Here is a 20,484-nt window from a genome sequence, read left to right on the forward strand (position 1 = left end):
AGATGAAACGTAAAAGGCTTATCTCCTCGCATTAAACTCCTCGCGTTTCTGGTGCATTAAACCTCTCATCCTCTCGGAAATATTCGAATATCATCATTGATGTTACATGAGGAAGAATATTTAAATTGTGCTTTAACGAATCCGGTCTCCATAGTGTGTTCAAAAGGATTATTGAATTTCTAAAAAATAAAAATATCAGCGCGCTCAAAATGTTCCTAGCGAAAACAAGGGATCTTCGACAGAAGGCTGCCCATTAGTGCCCTGTGACGTAGGCTCGTGACGTTTCAGAAGAGCGCACTTTTGCGCGTAGATTTTTAAAAATTCATTAAAAATCAACCACGGTGTTTTAAAATTCGGCGATGGTGAATTTTTTAGTTTTGAGGGTCAATTAACAATATCCAATAGCCAAAATATGAACATTTAATAGGTTGCAACTTCCTTATTGTTGAGAAGACCAGGGCCACAGAGGGCTGTCGTCGTGCCACTGAGGAAGAAAGGAAGGAAGGTTCTGTCGTTTTCCAAATGGTTGTGCTTTAAACGAACAACATATTTAGTTTCTTTAAGAGAAATGGGACGAGATCCATGGGAGTTTCCGAAAAAAATGATTGAACAAACATTACTGTGACACACTTCGCAGCTCAGAAATGGGCGGAATTCGACAATACGACGAAGTTAAAAATAGGGAAATGCCTCACAGGAAATAATAGCTCCTCGTGGCCATTCACATGCGTCTTTCCACCGTCTCATGAATAATGATGTATTCCAAGAAAAGTTGCTTTTCAACGTGAAGCCAGAACAGATTTGGCGCCGATGAAAGCAAATTAGCTGCAGTGGACGTAGTTCAACGGACTTGAAAAGCAACGAATAGTCATTTTTCCATCAACAAATATATCGTTCTTTAAAAAAAAAAAAACATCTGCATTACGAGTAAACTATTTTTTATTGCTGTTTATATTGTTCGTTGATAGTTCTTCTCTTCAAGCATTCATATCCTATTGTTAAAGAAAGTTTTTATTTTATTATTACTTCCTTTTACAAAAAAGGAAGTATTGTATTCGCGAAAAAAATTTCACTAAAAAATCGGCCTTCATTTCCATTTTTCTCACCCCCGAATGAATGTTGAGTTGTTTTTCGACCCGACCACACGTAGATATATGCCTAGGAACCTACAGACACCTGAAATATCCATTTTGACGATCCCCGAGTTAATTACAACGAATTTTCTCGTGACGTTTGTATGTACGTATGTATGTGCGTATGTGTGTACGTGTGTATGTATCTCGCACAACTCAAAAACGGTATGCCCTAGAAAGTTGAAATTTGGTACTCAGACTCCTAGTGGGGTCTAGTTGTACACCTTCAATTTTGGTTGCATTCGGATGTTCCTAAGGGGGTCTTTTGCCATTTTTGGGGGGAAATCATTATTAATTTCGATGTAAACTCAAGTGGTGCTATAATTTGTCGGACACTTGGCGATACATCACCAGTCTTTTGGTCGCCAAGTTTTGACGCCAACTTGGCGACAAATTGTGCGATGTTCTTTTTTTTTTTTTTTTATTTATTTATTTATTAATTTTTTTTTTTTTTTAACACACATCAGCTCGTTTTTATTTGGGGTGGGGAATTTGACTTTTTCTTTCCTATATTGTTTGTTTTTCCTGTAAGATGCAGAGGTTATAAATCTTACGGTGATGTTTCAGAACTTTTTTGTCCTGTGTACCATTTGTCCACTTTTCTGATTTTCGTTAGACGCCGACTTAGAGGACATTCCAAAAGAAAGGCAGATAAATATGTTTCATATGAACCCTTAAAATATTTGAGTCAGAGGGTTGAATTCTCGCCTCAGTTACTGTTTCAGTAGAGCCAGATGAAAGCGATATGTAGGAAAATGCGGAGTTAGATTATAAAGTAAAATTTTAAGAAACATTTTCAATGAGTTATCGGGTAAATATTCCCTTCATTCTTCGTGGTGAAGGAGGGTTTTTTCTACTGATAACAAGTTTGCAAGTTGATGCAAGCATTAAAAAAAATGAAAAAATTAATCTGAATTTTGACATCTGGAATTCAAATTATGTTTTTCGCAATCACGACTGTTTGAGTGTGTGTGTGTGTGTATTTGTGTCTGTGTGCAGGCATGAATGCGTGTGTAGGTGTGAGTGTAGGTGTGTGTGTATGTCTGTGTGAGTGTAAGTGTGTGTATGTATGCGTGTGTAGGTGTGTGTATGTATGCGTGTGTAGGTGTGTGTGTATGTCTGTGTGAGTGTAAGTGTGTGTATGTAGGCGTGTGTAGGTGTGTATAGGTGTGTGTGTATGTCTGTGTGAGTGTAAGTGTGTGTATGTAGGCGTGTGTGTTTGTGTCTGTGTGCAGGCATGAATGCGTGTGTAGGTGTGAGTGTAGGTGTGTATGTCTGTGTGAGTGTAAGTGTGTGTATGTAGGCGTGTGTATTTGTGTCTGTGTGCAGGCATGAATGCGTGTGTAGGTGTGAGTGTAGGTGTGAGTGTAGGTGTGTGTAAGTGTGTGTGTATGTCTGTGTGAGTGTAAGTGTGTATATGTGTGTGTCTGCGTATGTGTTGGAATGTGTGTGTGTGTGTGTAGGCATGTATATGTATGCGCGTGTGTGTAGGACATGGACGCAACCTGGAGACGGGTTTCGCTAGAGAAGCAGCATCGTGAGGCCGGTCGACGGTGGTGCTGCAGAGGGAGGCGGGGGGAAAATAAAATCATAGGAATTCAAAACAGTCAAATAAGAACAATAAGCAATCGTGATTGCTCAAAAAAAAGATAAGCATTTACACAAATGTAAAATATAGCTAATTATTCTATGCAATTATATTCTTCACCACAAATAAATTTTATATAAATAAATCATTGAAAATATTTTGGTGATAATCTGCGTAATTGAGATTCAGGCTGGTTGATCCTTAATAAAAGCTCATTACTCCTCAATTTTTCCTGCCATTGACTGGCCATCTGAATAGACCCCTAGGGAGCATTATGGACCACTTCGGGAGACATTGGTTTAAAATAATATTCCTAGAAAATGTAGTCAGAAATTTTTCATTCACAATATTTCTGCACCACTTTTTACTCAAATTTCTAAAAAACGTGAAACAGAAAAAGAAAAGGTTCCCAGTTTTGTTCATTTTTTACTTCCTTTTACGAAAAAGGAAGTATTGTATTCGCGAAAAAATTTTCCTTAAAAAATCAGCCTTAATTTCCATTTTGTTCACCCCCCGAATGAATGTTGAGTTTGGGGCATTCCACGGTATTTTTGACATTATGTCGAGTCCGTAACGTGACCTTTTTTTGCCATAACTTTTTAATTTCTCTTTTGATTTGCAAATTATTTTAATTTGAGCTGGTGTGTTGGTAGGAAAAGATCAAAATAAAATAATATGCTAATCAAACAGTAAATTAAAAAGTTATGGCAAAAAAGGTCACGTTACGGACTCTACATAAATGTCAAAAATACCGTGGAATGCCCCGTTTATTTTTCAACCCGACCAGGAACGTACAGACACCCGAAATATCCATTTGACGATCCCCGAGTTAATTACAACGAGTTTTCTCGTGACGTCTGCATGTACGTATGTATGTGCGTATGTGTGTATGTATGTCGCACAACTCAAGAACGGAATGTCCTAGAAAGTTGAAATTTGGTACTTACACTCATAGTGGGGTCTAGTTGTGCACCTCTCTTTTTGGTTGCATTCGGATGCTCCAAAGAGGGTCTTTTGCCCCATTTTGGGGGGAAATCATTGTTAATTTCGATGTCAACTCAAGTGGTGTTATAATTTGTCGAACACTTGGCGATATATCGCCAGTCTTTAGGTCGCCAAGTTTTGTCGCCAACTTGGCGATTTTTTTTGAGTGAGTAACTTTTGTAAACTGCGCAGGTTAGCTAAGGCAAAGCAAATACCAAAATCCCAATTCCAATGAACAAAAGGGGGGAGAAAGACTAAGAATTATCTGCACCCAATAGTCATAAAGCAGCATAGGTGTATAGCCAATCAAAATCTTTTGAGCACACAGAATCCAGAAAAAAAAAAAAAAAAAACACCAATGGAGAGTGTAGTTTATATGTGAAAATTTATATATTTCTCAATCAATTTTTACACATACATTTGCATTTTGTTCTGGGAATTTAAAAATTTATCTTTTAATCTTCCTACATTATAATATAAGGAACTATTATGTATCATAATATGAAGTATAAACTTTTTTTTTAAATTTGATTCAAAAAATATTATTTGTGTTCACCTGCAGAACAAATCTTAATTTTTAGGTGCAAACAATTAAGTTAGACTGTTGATTACCTTACAAGTCAAAGTTAAAATTCCAGGAAAGTGCAAAAATGTCACACCCCTGCAACAGGAGTGAGCAATATAATGGATTGCATCTACAATAAAAGATTCAATCCTTAGTAAATCTTAACTAATCATGCAAATTAAGCATAATGATGGAAGTTGACTGAAATCTGCTTTATCGCACAAGTATGAAATAAAAAATATATTAATATTTTTTTTCGATTAAAGCTTGTAATACATTTTGAAGATGCAATTTTAGTATTTATCTCTGCAACTTAGCATAAATGGAATTTTACATTTTTCAATATGTGTGGGGAAATCAATGTAAACCTGCAAAATGGATTTTTTTTTTTGGCTTTTTTTTTTAAACCATTTTTTTAAAAAACCGCATGTTTTTTTTTTTTAAACCAATTGGTTTAAACCATGGTTTAAACCAACGTGGTTTAAACCAAACAACCCTGGAGCCAGCTCTAGTCAGTTTGGTCACCGAACCCCCTCTCTCCCACAAAACTAATAACACTTACACTGATGATTCGAACCACCCCTCCAAGTGCCAGGCCTTTAGTTTCCGACTAGACTGGCATGGCTTCTCGACGGCCCGACATTCGAAAAGACACTATAAAAACCAAAATCCCTCCACCATTCGAAGAGCGAAAGCGAGAGCAAATCGTCGACGCAACACCATCAGCAGCACAGTGATTAAGCATTTCCGTCTAATTTCGTCGATAATTGGCATGGGTCGATATCCTCTCCTCTCAGGCGCTGCAATTAAGCAATATTCTAATGACAGGTGTCATGGATCGTCTGATGACTCCCTGTCATCATTCGAAGGACGTTGTCATCCCTTCAAGTCGGTCGTTAAGTTATTGTTGATCGAACGCGACTCGCATTTTAAGCCGATGTTCTTTCGTCATGCTTGCACTGATGCGCTAAAGAGTTCCAAGTACATTAGATCATTTGAGTTGTGTGCTGTAAATTTGGTTTTTAAGTTTTATTGCTTTTACACCAAGCGATAAAATGAAGTGTATGGCTGCAAAAATTTGTTGCTCCGAAAAAAAAAGGAAGAAATTATTTTTCGGGAATACTTACAAATTTGTCGCTACGAAAAGATACAAGATAAAAATTACTCTTCCTGATTTGTTTAGACATTTAAGGAACCATTTTAAAACTGAAAGTGTCTGGCTGATGGTCTACCTAAGTATTGCAAGGAAAAAACTGAAAAAAAAAAACGCATTTCCAAAAAAAAAAGGAATTAGAGCTACTAATTATGCTATTAACTAACCATGAAAAATCTCTTTTTTTTTAATAGGGAAGTTGCAACTTATTAAAAGTTCATATTTTGACTATTGGATATTGTTAATTGACCCTCAAAACTAAAAAATTCACCATCGCCGAATTTTAAAACACCGTGATTGATTTTGAATGAATTTTTAAAAATCCACGCGCAGAAGTGCGCTTTTCTGAAACGTCACGAGCTTCCGTCACAGGGACATAATGGAAAGCCTTCCACCGAAGATCCTTTGTTTTCGCTAGGGACATGTTGAGCGCGCTGATATTTTTATTTTTTAGAAATTCAATAATCCTTTTGGCCGTATGGAGACCGGATTCGTTAAAGCACAATCTAAATAATCTTCCTCAAGTAACATCAATGATGATATTCGAATATTTCCGAGAGGATGAGAGGTTTAACCCTTACAGGCGCGGGTCATTAAAATTTTAGAAATATAATAAAAAAACACAATGGATGGGATAAATTGGTTATCTGGACATAGATTTTACAGTCAAAATTTTTTTAAATTCACCCCCTCCATCTTGGGGTGGTGTCCCCGTTTGTGACCACCGCCCGCCTAGAGCAGAAATTGTTTTCTGAAGTGGTTATGCTTACCACGTATGACAATTGGGGTAATTTCAAATATTTTAAGCTCTTAAGCATTTTTACTAATTATTTCAATAATTTATGCCATTAAGAATATTCAGTACACAAAATTCAATATTTTTACTATAAAAATTCCAAGATAAAGATGAAGTAAAATTCAAGAAAGTTCATATAGATTATATAAAATTATCTAAATAAGCAATTTAAAATGTTAAAAATATTTTTGGCACATTGTTCTTGCTTTATGTGCATTCCTTTTGTGCTATAAAATATTAAATGAAAAAATACGACTGTATAATACCATTTACAGAAAAAATAATATCAAAGCTGATAATAAAAAAAGTATACAACTGTCTGGTAGGAAAAGCAGATCTCAAATGTGTGCAGGCATGGACCTTCAAATTCACCTGTTCTGGGTCAAGAACCCAAAATAAATAAACAAAAGCCCATTGTAGACTATTCTCTTGGTCCCCCTTTTCTGAAATGTATCAAATTACATCTTTCACCCACAACAGTGAGATCAATGCTCTAGACGGGCGGTGTCCACATTTGGGGACACCTGGAAAGAAACTTTGTTTATGCATTCAAAAATGAACTCGAATCTTTTACAAAATTATGATTGATTAGCTCAGGATTCCTGAGGGAAAATGGTTGACTAATTTAGTTTATGGTGTAAATTTTAAAATCTTGAAAAAAATATTGTATTTGAGCTTGAAAATCGAGGTATTTTGAACAAGAAATTAAGACAACAAAAAGAGTCATATTTAATAGTGCTGCCATCTGTGTGCATTAAAGAGAAATAAAAACAACTAATGCAGCGATTTTTGGAGTTTTAAAGAAAAAACTTTTTTTTAAAGAAATTTTTAAAATTGGTGTCCCTTTTTGTGACCACCGCGCCGGAAAGGGTTAATGTTCCAGAAACGCGAGGAGTTAAATGCGAGGAGATAAGCCTTTTACGTTTCGTCTTCGAAGTCGAATGCACGTCCTTCAGTTTCTCCCCTATCGGAAGAGCGCATGACGTCTCTTCCTATGCCATTTGACGTCACAAGCGCTTGAACTTTAAAAATTAATTTTAAAAAAAACTACTTATCGTATCGCAAAATTTTTTTCACCTATGATGTTCATACATGTTACTCTATCATATAAAAATAAAATTGAAAAATCGAAAACTTCCCTATTGAAACATTTTCAAGGAATTCAGAAAAAAATGTTTCATAGTTGACTTTGCTGTGGTTTAAATTGTGAAGTTTAAATACTAGTTCATCTCCTAATGGTGAACTTTTTAACCTATGCCAACTTACAATATGAGTATTTAAAAATCGATGTGAAAAATCTATTGGGTTTCATTGAATGTGTTGGGCTTAATAATTTAAAATCCCCTAGGAGCTTGTTGTAACAAACTCAACAGTAACATAACAGGTTTCTTTATCAAACGGAACAGCATAGCAAAGAAAATTGCAATTGATACAGTTGCCGAGAAGCTCTCCTATCGCAGTAAAAAAAATAATTGAACTAGTATTGCTTCATTGCATGATTCTTTTTTTGAGCAATCACGATTGCTTATTGCTTTCATTTGACAGTTTTGAATTCCTATGATTTTATTTTCTCCCCGCCACCCTCTGCAGCATCACCGTCGACCGGCTCCTCGCGAAGCTGCTCCTATAGCGAAAACCGTCTCAAGGTTGCATTCATATCCTATACACACGCGCATACATACACAACTACACACACACACACACACATACGCGCACACACACGCACACAAACACATACACAAACATACGCCTACACACACGCATACATACAGATACCTACACATACACACACGCAAGCATACAGACACCCACACATACATGCCTGCACACAGACACAAACACATATGCCTACACACACATACACATACTCTGCCCCCAAGGACACAAACACTCATACACACAACTACCCACACACTCATGCCTGCACATAGACACAAACACACATGCCTACACACACATACCCCTACACACAAACACATACCGCCCACACACACAAACGCACACGCCTACATACACACACTCGTGATTGCGAAAAACATAATTTGAATTCCAGATGTCAAAATTCAAATTAATTTTTAATGTTTTTTTCCCTTGCTTCATACAGCTTAGACAAAGTTTAATGCGTTTATCAGAAAAAGCTCTATGTAAGCCCTAGCAGAGTAAATTTCATTAAAATCCTACTTATATTACATGCTGGAATAAAACAACACAATACACAAATTTAAGTATCTCCAATTCTGTGGCAAAGTTCAATTCAGATCAAACAAATCTATCTGCTGCACACAGCATTGAAATATTGTGCAAATACATGCATGTAGTGGTTATGATATCCATAGACTGCAGTTTATGGACCCATCAGTCTGGAATAGTCAATAGCCGAGCTGGAGGCAGAAGTCCTCTCGTTGAAGCTGAGACTGTCAAAAAAACTGGTGGCTGAAATGAAAGCTTTTGCCTTCATTTTACGAATTGCGCCGCATTATTGCATACGGACTCACACTGGTTGAGATGAACTGTTTGTTGCCCCTCTCATCTTCAATGATATGGCATCTGCCTCCAACTGGGTTAGTACTATTCCAGACTGATGAGGCCATAACAAGAACGAAACTGCAATCTTGGGATATCATAACCAGGCTGTCGGTATGTGCTTATACTGCCGTGTGCAGGTAAAGAGCAGTATCTGCAGAAACGAGTTTTCGAGAAATTTGAAGAAATCTGTTATGGATTCAGTACTAACAACAGGAAAATGTTGGAATTAGACGTTTTTTTTTCGCGCCTTATTTTCAGCGGAAACCAAATAGGCGAGCTTGTACAATAGAGATAACGTGCAATAGATGAGAAAAATCACAAAAATGCAAAAAAAAAAAAAAAAAAATTATATTAATTTGAATTTTTTTCATCTTGAATTCAAATTATGTTTTTCGCAATCACGAGCGTATGTGTGTATGAATATGCGTGAGTGTTTGTGTAGGCGCATGTGTGTGTGTGTTTATGTATGCGTGTGTGTGTGTATGTATGCGTGTGTGGGTGCGTGTGCGTGTATGTATGTGTGTGCGTGTTGTGTATGCAGTGCTGTGTGTGTAGGCGCGTGTGTGTGTAGGCGTTCGTGTGTGTGTGTCTATGTAGGCATGTGTGTTTGTGTCTGTGTGCAGGCATGAGTGTGTGTTTGTGTCTGTGCGCAGGCATGAGTGTGTGTGTGTATGCGTGTGTGTGTAGGATATGGACGCAACCTGGAGACGGCTTTCGTTGTAGGAGCAGCATCGTGAGGAGCCGGTCAACGTGGTGCTGGCAGAGGGAGGTGGTGGGAAAATAAAATCACAGGAATTCAAAACAGTCAAATGAGAACAATAAGCAATCGTGATTGCTCAAAAAATGAAACATTTTTGCAGTTACTGCCCTTTACCTGCACACGCAGTAAAATTCTTCCGTAGTCACAGCTTAAGGGCATTAACTTACAGCTGAGCAATTAGGTGTCATTGCTTTCCTAAAATTCAATGCGGTGATAATGTTTTGTTCTCTTTGCAGCCGTTGCCAAGCGCAACTCCCTCCACAGCGTCCCGAGAAGAACGCAGGCATGTCGGGGGGCGGATACCACTGTCCGGGCGACGATTGCGCAATCAACGAGCTGCTCGAGGGCCGGATGGACCTGGATGTCTTGTTGCCGGACGGCCGGAAGATGAGGCTCACAGTCGAGAGGAGGTAAGAGGCCACTCAACTTTTGGTGGAATTCATTTTAAACGCTTTACAATCTTCCCCACTTCTATAGATTCCTACTTTTGTGGGGCCGTGGTAGCCCGATCGGTAGAGTGTCGGATTCGGGGCTGGAGGGTCCTGCGTTCGAACCTCGATGGTTGAAGACATACCGTCGTCATTAAAGGGGACTGGGCGACGTTAAATAGGCTCGTGGTCTCAATGTCCTCCAAGTGAAACGATACCTCTGGGGGTGCTAGCACCAGGTAGCTATTAGCTCTTGGTCTAGTTCTAAATTCTCATTAACTGCTCGATCCGGTGCTGCCATCTATCGGTATAAAAAATAATGGAGGCAAGGCACTTAGTATGCAGTCCTCGACATAAATACAGTTGTAGTCAGTTGTGACTCGGAATCGAATTCTGCTTTTGTGCAGACAATGCTGTAGATTACTTTGGTATACATTACATCACATTACACTCTAGGAACCCCGTTCCGATCACTGTTCCATTGGTTGGATGGGTTCCTGAAGACAGCTCTGCTTTTGATTCAGAGCAGAAGTCGAGAAACCCCTGATCCAGAACCCCTAGAGATACGTGGACAGTAAAACGTGGGCAGTCGACATTAACGAACACGGAGGCTCTTCGACCGGCTGGTATCGAACCCGGAACCCTCCAGTTACGATTCCAACGCATTACGACAACGCCTACTTTTGTATTCAGTAGAACCCCATTATATCACGCCTCAGTAAGCAGCGACATCGGATATACCTCCGGCATAGTGTGGATGTCATAAGTTGAGCTAAAACTTAGATAATGTTTACCTCTTTCTCAGGTAATAGGAAGAGTAATTATCACTAAATAGAGCTGGGTTACTTTCGCTGTAGTTTTGCGAAAGTATTCCAACTTAAATCGAAGCCAATAATACGTCTCTTTTTCACTTAACTCCCCAAAAGGAGGTAAGCATTGTCAATGGTCATAGCTCGACATACAAGAGCAGCACTTAAAAGAGTCCTTTGTACTTTCAATGGGGGGGGGGGGCTTCCTTCAGTCAAAAGTACTACTTTTAGTCATTGAAATGGATAGAATGAGTAAAGAAAAAAAAAAAAAAAAAAAACACGGGCCCAGAAAATACTTTCATTTTCCCAGCAGTTTTTTTTTTAATTAATTTTTTAAAATGTCCGATTTTTCAAACAAGGCGTGGTCTTTATGACGCCACAAATGATGCTTTTTGGCGCATCTTTCTACTACGTTTCCACGTTATGATAATCAATCAGCGAATTAAAATTGCACTCTACGCTTGCTATCAACCCTGTCGTTGCCAATACACGTGAGTAAAGATGCGAATTAAATATTTAGCCCTGTGAGTGGCAACACAGAATGGCATTTCATCAATTGTGATGTCATCGCCAAGAAATGTAAACAATGAAAGCTCACCGATTTAAGTAATTTTTTTAAAAATATTAAACTTTAACAAATTATTTAAAAAATGGTCAGATCCTATGTTTTTAAGCATTCTCTTTCACAAAAAAAATACTTTTGAAAATTTGAATCCATGGTCTCAAATGTCCAAATTTTTTTGTGGACGACATTTATTTCTACATTCCATTCCAATGCTCTTTATGCTTATTATTATTTAAGCAAGTACACAAGCTGTCCTTCAGTATGAGTTTTAATCATATTTAGGTCAGGGGCGGATAGAGAAAAATCTGTTGGAGGGGGCACGGGAAATTGAATATATTTCCCGTGTCCACTATTTTGTGTCTGTTCACTTTTATTTAAGTGTTTACTTCAATTTTCTACATACAATAGTAATGCAAGACGCGATTTCAGTCAAATGTGACTGGATATTTCGTTCAAGGGCTATTCAGTACTGTACTTTGTTGTAAAACTGTCATTAGTTACACTTATGACAGTTGGATTTCAGATATGGCGGTTATTTTAACGCGGGTGCAGAATATGTCTCCTAACTCTCCTCGGTATAACGGGGTGCTATTGCATTACTTAATTAAAAAAAACTCTACAGGGGTGATTGTGTTCTGCTATTTTACCGAATTTCCGGTATTTTCGGACGTATTTCCGGTATTTTTATGTCCGAAAATACCGAAATTATGTTGTTGTTTTTTTGTTGTTGTTATGCTTTTATCTCCCTACCTCCGCACTTTTTAAAATTATATAATACTCATCAAATATACCTGCAAGAACCTTAAGATGGACACCTATCCCTTAAGATGGACAAATGTCAAGATAATTTGTATAACACCAGCTCAAAAGTAAATTTGTAACCCATTAAAATTTTAATCAAATGTACACACAATATTTTGACTCAGAACTATTTAATACTATGGCAAAGGTGCACTTAAGTAATAGGGGCCAAATATTACCCCCCCCCCCCCGTTCTCGCTTTGAAACTTTCAGGTATTTTTTGATGAACAAACAATCACCCCTGGCTCTCGTAGTGCATTTCTTATCGCTTAAGTACTGGATTTTATTTGGAGATCTCTGCATACTGCAGTAACAAATTGAATCTGAGAAAACCGGCTTCGACGATCTTTGGTTAGCTTTTTTTCTCAACTTAACTCAATTCTTGTCTTCCATGCACTATGTGAGATCGTTTTTGAAGACTGGCAGTTGTTATCGACTTTGGATTTCTCTAAATTGTTAAGAGAAAAGAAGGCTACCTTACTCTTTTCTTCAAAAATGTTTGAGGCATTTTGCTTGGACAATTTTAAGGAAGTAAACACCACAACGTTATCATTGCGCAAATATTGCGAGCAACAACAGCGCGTGTTTTAGGATTTAAAAACGCCTTTTTAGCCTACTTTCCCAGTAAAAGTCAGAGAAAGAAGAAAAAAGCATGAAAGAAGGCCTAATGCATCTTAAAAATATCGCAAAAAAACAAAAAAAAAGTCAAAAATAAATAAAATAATTAAATAAATAAATATCGAAAATTTAAAAATTGGAAAGTAGGGTATTGAGATGGGGAAAAATGTCTGTCGGTCTGTCTGTCGGTCTGTCTGTCTGTCCCCCCCCCCCTAATAAATTTTGAATGAATAGTCCGATTCGAACAAACTTTTTTTTTGTTCGAAAGATCTCGGCGAGGACACCTCATTCCCATATTTCACTTTCTGATTTGAACTATTTTTTGTTCAATTTTGAAACAGTTCAAAAAAACTTAACATTAGCGCCTACGGGGAAATTCAAGCCAACTGTGAGGCGAATTTGCTTCAAACAAACTTTGTAGGAAAAAACTTTTGATGAAAAACTTGTATATAAAATATCTTTTTGATTTGAACAATTTTCCGTTCAATTTTGAACAGTTCAAATCCCTTAACATTAGCGCCTAAAGGGAAACTGAAAGTCAATGTAGATTCTGTACTTGAAGGCGGATTTATTTCAAACAAATTTTGTTGGAAATAGCTCTTGACGCCAAACTCCAGACTCCGATTCCGAGAATTTAGGGGCACCTGACTCCGACTCCCCGACTTCGACTCTGACTTCTTAGCTTTGGCAAAAATTTATACACGGAGGACAGATGACTGACTCCGATTCTTGGATATTCGACTCCGACTCCTTTATCCCAAAATGAGATTGACTCCGACTCCGCAGCTATGGTTTTAACTGTGAAATAATTATTGTTGATATTTATTTTCACGCTAAAGTTTTAATTTAGGCATTCAATTTTCGGCGAATAAACTCGAAGTCATTCATGTTTCTACATAAAGATATGCGCAGACGATTTTTGTTTTTCACAATGAAAATTATTTCTTTAAGTTGTTATTTTATTGTTTTTATTTATTTTAGTAACTGCATTAATTCATTTAAAAAATTGTTTTTGGCAACAGGGGAAAAAGAAACGATTTTTTTTTGATATGATGTATTTATTTTAATAAACTTATTAATTTTAATTATTATTTTTTCGTTTTGAAAGCTGTTAAAAAATTTCTTTAATGGAAAAAAGTGTATAAGCTGCTTTGTTTAAAAGGTGCTGCTATTTTTTTTTAAGATGAGTGAGGAATATTTTATTCCTAGAAATCAGCTTAAAGTATTAAAAAATATATTTTTGAAACAATTTGCTATTTTAGCTATTTTTGAGAATACTGATCAGGTACTAGAAAGTAGTATGGGTATACGGGAAAGTAGGCTCGTCTAGTTCTAGATAGAACTTCTTGTTAAGTGAGAAAACTTTGAACTTTTGAATCTCAAGTCATCCGAAAAAACATTGCTTTTCTCAGATGACTCCAAAAGCTGACAATTTTTTGCACTGAAAAAAATGTTCCTTAAAAACACGAAAAATGAGTTTACAACTTCTTGTAATACTTTTGATATGACTGCGTTGTGGTTTTCTCATTTCGGGGATATTTTGTTTGCGGGTGTATTTTTGCATTAGGATTGAACAAAACTGTCTCAAGAATTATTTTTGAACAGATACTACTAAATATATTGTTCAATATTTTAATATTTATTAACTCGAAATGCTCCATGTTTTTTAAATGTTTATATTTACTTTTAACCTTATATTTTTGTCGCTAACTAACTCATTGCAACACTGTTAAAACTGCGGAATACATATGGCACCTATAAATGTGAAACGTTGTAGCGCCAATGGCAATCTCTTAAGGGTGCTATTCAGGGTTGTAAGAGTTTCGACCAGTGGTGGTTTTAACCATGGATAAAACCGGTTTAAACCGGCCAGGATAAAATCAGTTTTATCCAGTTTTGGCCACTTAGATAATTATCAAATTTTAAATGAAAACCAAATTATGTATTAAAAAGAAATGCAAAACAAACCATAATCAATCATCCTTCATTATTTATCTAAATAGTATGTTTTACAGTTTGTAGAAATTACAGCATGTTTAGAAGATAAGGTTTACGTGAAAAATATGTAGTAACGTTAAAAAAATAATAGAGTGAAACACTGTAAGTTGAATAGATAGATTTTAATTCTCACACACAAATGTACAAAGTATTTGAAAGTATTTCAAGTAATTTTGAAGAATAAATGAGAGGAAAAAAAAAGCTTCTTTTAAAAACATATATAGACATTTCTTTAAACACAAAACCAAAGGTACAGGGGGGAAACACTCTTGAAAATTAAAAAGCAACACTACTTGAAAAGTTACTATATTTATGTTACAGGCTGTTTTGTATTCCTTATGTCTTTTGTTTTGGTTGTGAGCAATTTCAGTTATTAATTTTGAAGAAAGTTGAAATTTGTTCACTACTATTGTTATAATAATGTAAATTACTTCACTAATATTATATTTAATTAACTAAAATGGCTGTGCTTAATTAAAAAACTTCCAACTAACAGATTTATTAGTTGCAAAACACACATCTCTCACATACATACAAATTAGAAATGTATTTTCATGTAATTTAGTTTTGGCCAGCTCTATGGTAGTTAAATCCAGTTTCGGCCGGTATTAACCGGTTTTAGCCAGTGGCGTGGATAAAATCAGTTTTGTCCGGCCAAAAATACAACCCTGATGCTATTTAGCTTTCTGCGGCACTCTTAAGGGTACCAGACAGAGCCAAATGGCATCCTTTGAGGTACCACATGTTGTCATACGGAACCAATTGGCACCTTTAAGGTTCACATACTGGTGCCATAAAGAGTCAATGGGCACCCTTACGAGAAGGAGGAGCCCTAAATTTGCCATATGAAACTCGTAGCTTAAATAGTGAATAAAATATAGTTATTAAATGAATTTTGTTAAAAAATAAATTTCTAAGATTATAAAATTAAGTTTAACATTTTTCTCAACATTAGCAATAGCAGCGACTTTTAAATAAGTTTTCTTATTCATAAACTCGAATGTTAAAGTGCACTTTTACACACTCACGTCGGACCTGCAACTCATAGAAAGCATTACTTTTCACGTAGATATGAGAAAAATTGTCTGAAAATCGATGCGTACTGCATATTATGATACATAATGGTTCAAAAATCCGAATATATCGCATCGATTAAAAGACAAAGATCAAAATTCAGGGGACAAGGTGCAAATAGTGCAGTGAAATTCCGTTACAACCAACTTAGGGACAGCAATTTTTGTCCGTTGTAACGGAATTCAACCAATATAATGACGATTAAATCAGGACTGAAAACTTATTTCGTTGAAATGGATTATTTCGTTGTATTGGTATTCGTCATTCCGGGATTTCACTGTAAAGTGAAATTTCACTTCAACGAACTTCAATGGACCTCAAACTTTGTTTGTTATAGCGGAATTCAGCCAATTTGTTTATTTCGTTGTATTAGTATCGTTGTTCTGGGATTTCACTGTTCATGCATTAAAATGTCACACCCATGCAAATAGATTGAGCATGTTGGGGATGTCACGTTCATCAACCATATCTAACTCAACTGACTGATTCTCCTAGGACTCCGATGATGGACCTGCTGGTTCAGGCCGCTTCTGCCTCCAAGATCAGCCCTGCCAGTCACGTGATCCACGTGTTCGGGCCGGGGGGCGACGGGCTGCCCCTGCCCTATAAGCCGAGCACGCCCATTGGCTCCCTCGACACCAACACCATCTGCATCGTGTCCAAGAAGGATTCGCTGCTGCAACCTGGCGGGAAGAGGATGCTCAGGCAAGCCAACAGACCCTTCGAGGTATGCATTTGCTGTTGAACCAAAGTCCTCATATAAAGAATAGCCGATGATCGAGTCACCCGCGTGTTTCAACAATGAAACTCGCGCCACGGCATGATCATCTGATAGTATGTTTTGGTAATGTTTAACATGCAGGGAAAGGCTTTAATGTGACAAGGCTTAACTCGATCCGGTCACTTAACAGTTTTATTGGTAAGACTGTGTCATTTCATGGGAATGAAGAAACGAAACAATGAACGCTATCTACTGCAGTTTAGGGTTAATCCACTGGTGTTTGGGTTAAAATTTCAACTTTCAAAATACACCAAATAGGAAATGGCTTCGTTCAAATGTAGAAGAGTAGGAGCAATTTTCACCCGTCATACCTTGGCGGGCAGGGGCGGATACAGAAAAATCTTTTGGAGGGGGCACGGGAAATTGAATACCCCCCCCCCCCCCCCCCCCCCGCTTTCGATGTTTCATAACAAAGTTTTGACGACTTTATTTTTAAATGTGCGTGTTTTTTTATTTATTTATTATTATTTTTTTTAGGATTCCTTAAGGTCAATGGATCTACTTCTAAGTATATAAATATTATGCACTAATATACTTTGAATGTGGACGGAATATATCTTTAACGTTTCAAGCCATTTAAGTACTAAACCCAATATAATGTCACCAAGATGCTAGACAATGAGCGGCTTTACCTAGGAACATTGTCATACTGATTACAACATGAGGGCAAGGTTATTAAATAAACCCATACCTCGCTTGAGTTTTTTAAAACTAATTTAATCATAACTTCATAACATATATAAGTTTCACTGAAGAGTTCAGAAACTATTTCTGTGTGAATTTCAAAACAATTGCTGATTTGTTCTTAAAACCATGCTATAGTTGAGATAACATATTGATACTACATGCCGTTTCTATTAAAAATCATGGTTTTTCTACGAAACCACCACATGATTTCTTTCATTTTGCATTTTTTATTAGCTAAAAAAGAAATCTATTATTTCGCAAATAGGTTCCTAGATCAAAATGACTCTTTTAGGTGCGCCTACACATTTTAAAAAAAATGTTAATTTTTGATTCCATCAAAGAAGAATTAATGGACGAATCGCGATAATGCGGTCTCTTGAATTTGAAGCCAATGAGTTAAATGCATTCTGCAACTTTGGGTCTCTGACTCCAGTAATACTTTTTTAGCAAACAAAAATGCTTTTAATCAAAATATGCTGCGTGTATGTGTGTTTTGTGTTCTTTTTAATTAGTTACGTAAAAAAAGTGTAAAGGAAAGGTCAGTTAAAAAGTAAGAAATAAAATAGTGAAATGAATTAATTTTTTTTGGGGGGGGGGCACGTGCCCCCTGTGCCCCCCCCTAAAATCCGCTACTGTTGGCGGGCGACTTTCTTGTCGATAAAATATTGTCAGTGGGAGTGTGGTGCACAATTTTTTTTCCAGTCAAGACCCCTTTTTGGAACTTATGGGGACCCCACGAATAGTGCAATGAGAAAGTTTAAATAGGTAAAAATCGAACAATAATAATGAAATATTTTTTAACTCAAAAATTACAGTCGAACCTCCATATATCGAACTTTCACATATCGAAATTTTCTATCTATCGAAATCCCAGCAAATTTCTATGTTCATTACATAGAAAAATTGTTTCTATATATCGAAAAAATCTCCATGTGTCGAAAAAATTTTTGAGACATTCGTAGATTTTTTTTTCCACTTTTAACTGTTTGTCTCATGAAATCTGAAGGTTACGGGAGAAAATTATGCTCACTAAAGGTTGCTACGAAACTCATAAGGAATCTGGGGTTGAGGGGTGTGTAGATAGGTCGTTGTTCCGTTCTGGAGTTCTTAAATTCCCTCAAGTTAGTTTCAAATCTTAGTTTTAACCAGTAGCACTGTAAAATCAAATTCAAGTTATCCCTTTTCTCTGTTGATTATCATTCCTAGTCGTTTTAGCCTCAGTAAAAATCATTCAAGTTAGGTAGAATGATTTTTTACTTTTCTTTCGGTTACATTGTCAAAACGAAAATCCCCCTTATGCTGCGGATCAAATTGAATTGCCGAAGAATGAATATGTATAAAAGCGCAAAAATGTGTAATTTCTGTTAATTTTTTTATTATTAATTTTCATTTAATCCGATGCTCGTATAAATTAGAAATAGAGTTTCATGCACAAAAATTAGCTTTGATTTTAATGTTTTAGGAGATTTTTATGATAAAATAAGGTAATTTCCATATATCGAAATTTCTATACATCGAAATTTTTTTGCTACTTCGATATATAGAGGTCCGATGTATTTGCTCTTGTGCCTCCGTGATCGAAATATGAAGTATTAAATTTTGCTGACATTTTAAGAAAGCGTAGTACCTTCCATTTCTCGCCAAGTTTAAAGACTTGGCGAGGAATGGAAGGTACCTGTGGGAAACCCATAAATTCGTCAGAGCAGTATGAAATCGGAGAAATCCCAACTGCGCAATTTCGGAAACCCCAGTTGCGCAACTACTTGAACTCCCACAAGGCTAACTGAGAACCTGCACTGGCAGTCAGAAAAAGATTGTCACTGAAAGAGTGAACAGGTAATTTCATGTATTAATACAGGGGTGATTGTGTTCCGGTATTTTTCCGAATTTCCGGTATTTTCGGACGTATTTCCGGTATTTTTATGTCCGAAAATACCGGAATTATGTTTTTTTTTTTGTTATGCTTTTATCTCCCTACCTCCGCAATTTTTTTAAATTATATAATACTCATCAAATATACCTGCAAGAGCCTTAAGATGGACACCTATCCCTTAAGATGGACAAATAAATGTCAAGATAATTTGTATAACACCAGCTCAAAAGTAACTTTGTAACCTATTAAAAATTTAATCACATGTACACACAATATTTCGACTCAGAACTATTTAATACTATGGCAAAGGTGCACTTAGGTAATAAGGGTCAAAGATCCCCCCCCCCCACCGGTCTCGCTTTGAAACTTTCAGGTATTTTTTGATGAACTCACAATCACCCCTGTATTAAACAGTGATTTACCAAACACCGAGTTATGTCTAGTCAATATCCCACTTCTGACACCTCTACATACCACGCGATTACACCGTCTGCATATGGCAGGACATTCATCTGCAAAGTACGTGAGACATGTCTTTCCTCGCTCACCGAAACCAGTTAAAGTAGACTTTTCAAAAAATTTCGGCAGTTTTTAAGACCACTTATTTCGATCACGGGGAGGTAAGGGCAAATAATTAATGCGCAGAGAAACATGTTTTACTATGCTCTTTCGACTGCTACTTAGCACACTATCGTATGGTGTATTGGTAAGATTTTAACCACAGCACCCTTACCTAAGTGAAAGTATGAATAGCAGACTATTACTAACAGACAAAAAATAATAAAATTCATTCTCCCACATTGCATTGCCCTTATTTATACCTATGAAGCTCTGCGAAACACGGCAAAAGTTTAATAATGTAACACGATTTTTTTCTTGCTAATCCCTAATCGATGTTATTTTCTAATTAACTCAATTATTAAGACATGAAATAACTTTCTTTACGAAATACGTGCTTTTGTGGATGGGGCAATCTTTTTGTTGTTTTGTGGACAGCACAACTAAAACCAGAGGCAGCGGTTGGGACTGAGATGTGGAGGGGGGGGGGGGGGGGGGGGGGCAAAAAAAAAAAAGACAGCTAAAAGCCATAGGACTTTTAGAGGCAGCAAAAAAAGAAAAAAAAATGAAAAAAAGTACAAAATTTAGCTTGTGCTGTTTTTGAGAGAGGATGAGTGGTAATTGATTTAAATCTAACTACTTAACTCACTTTTTCTTAAGATTTTGATGAATTTTGTAAACAATAGCTTTCCCCGACGAAACCATAGGACATGAATTAGACTGACATTATTTACCCCAAAGTATTTAGAGATATCAGAAACACTTGGCAATCATTTCATTAAACACG

The 20,484-nt window shown here is 36.6% G+C and overlaps 1 protein-coding gene across 1 annotated transcript in view; it reads left to right on the plus strand.

Annotated features, from left to right (window-relative positions):
- The window catches only part of LOC129232621 (cordon-bleu protein-like 1), a 133,778-nt gene that overhangs the window by 62,675 nt on the left and 50,619 nt on the right, over positions 1-20,484 (plus strand). Inside the window, exons 2-3 of the mRNA XM_054866752.1 lie at positions 9,742-9,915; positions 16,294-16,525. Coding sequence (XP_054722727.1) covers positions 9,742-9,915; positions 16,294-16,525 — 406 coding nt within the window. The remainder of the gene's footprint in view (positions 1-9,741; positions 9,916-16,293; positions 16,526-20,484) is intronic.

Source organism: Uloborus diversus, unplaced genomic scaffold (assembly GCF_026930045.1).
Source record: "Uloborus diversus isolate 005 unplaced genomic scaffold, Udiv.v.3.1 scaffold_13, whole genome shotgun sequence".
NCBI lineage: Eukaryota > Metazoa > Arthropoda > Arachnida > Araneae > Uloboridae > Uloborus > Uloborus diversus.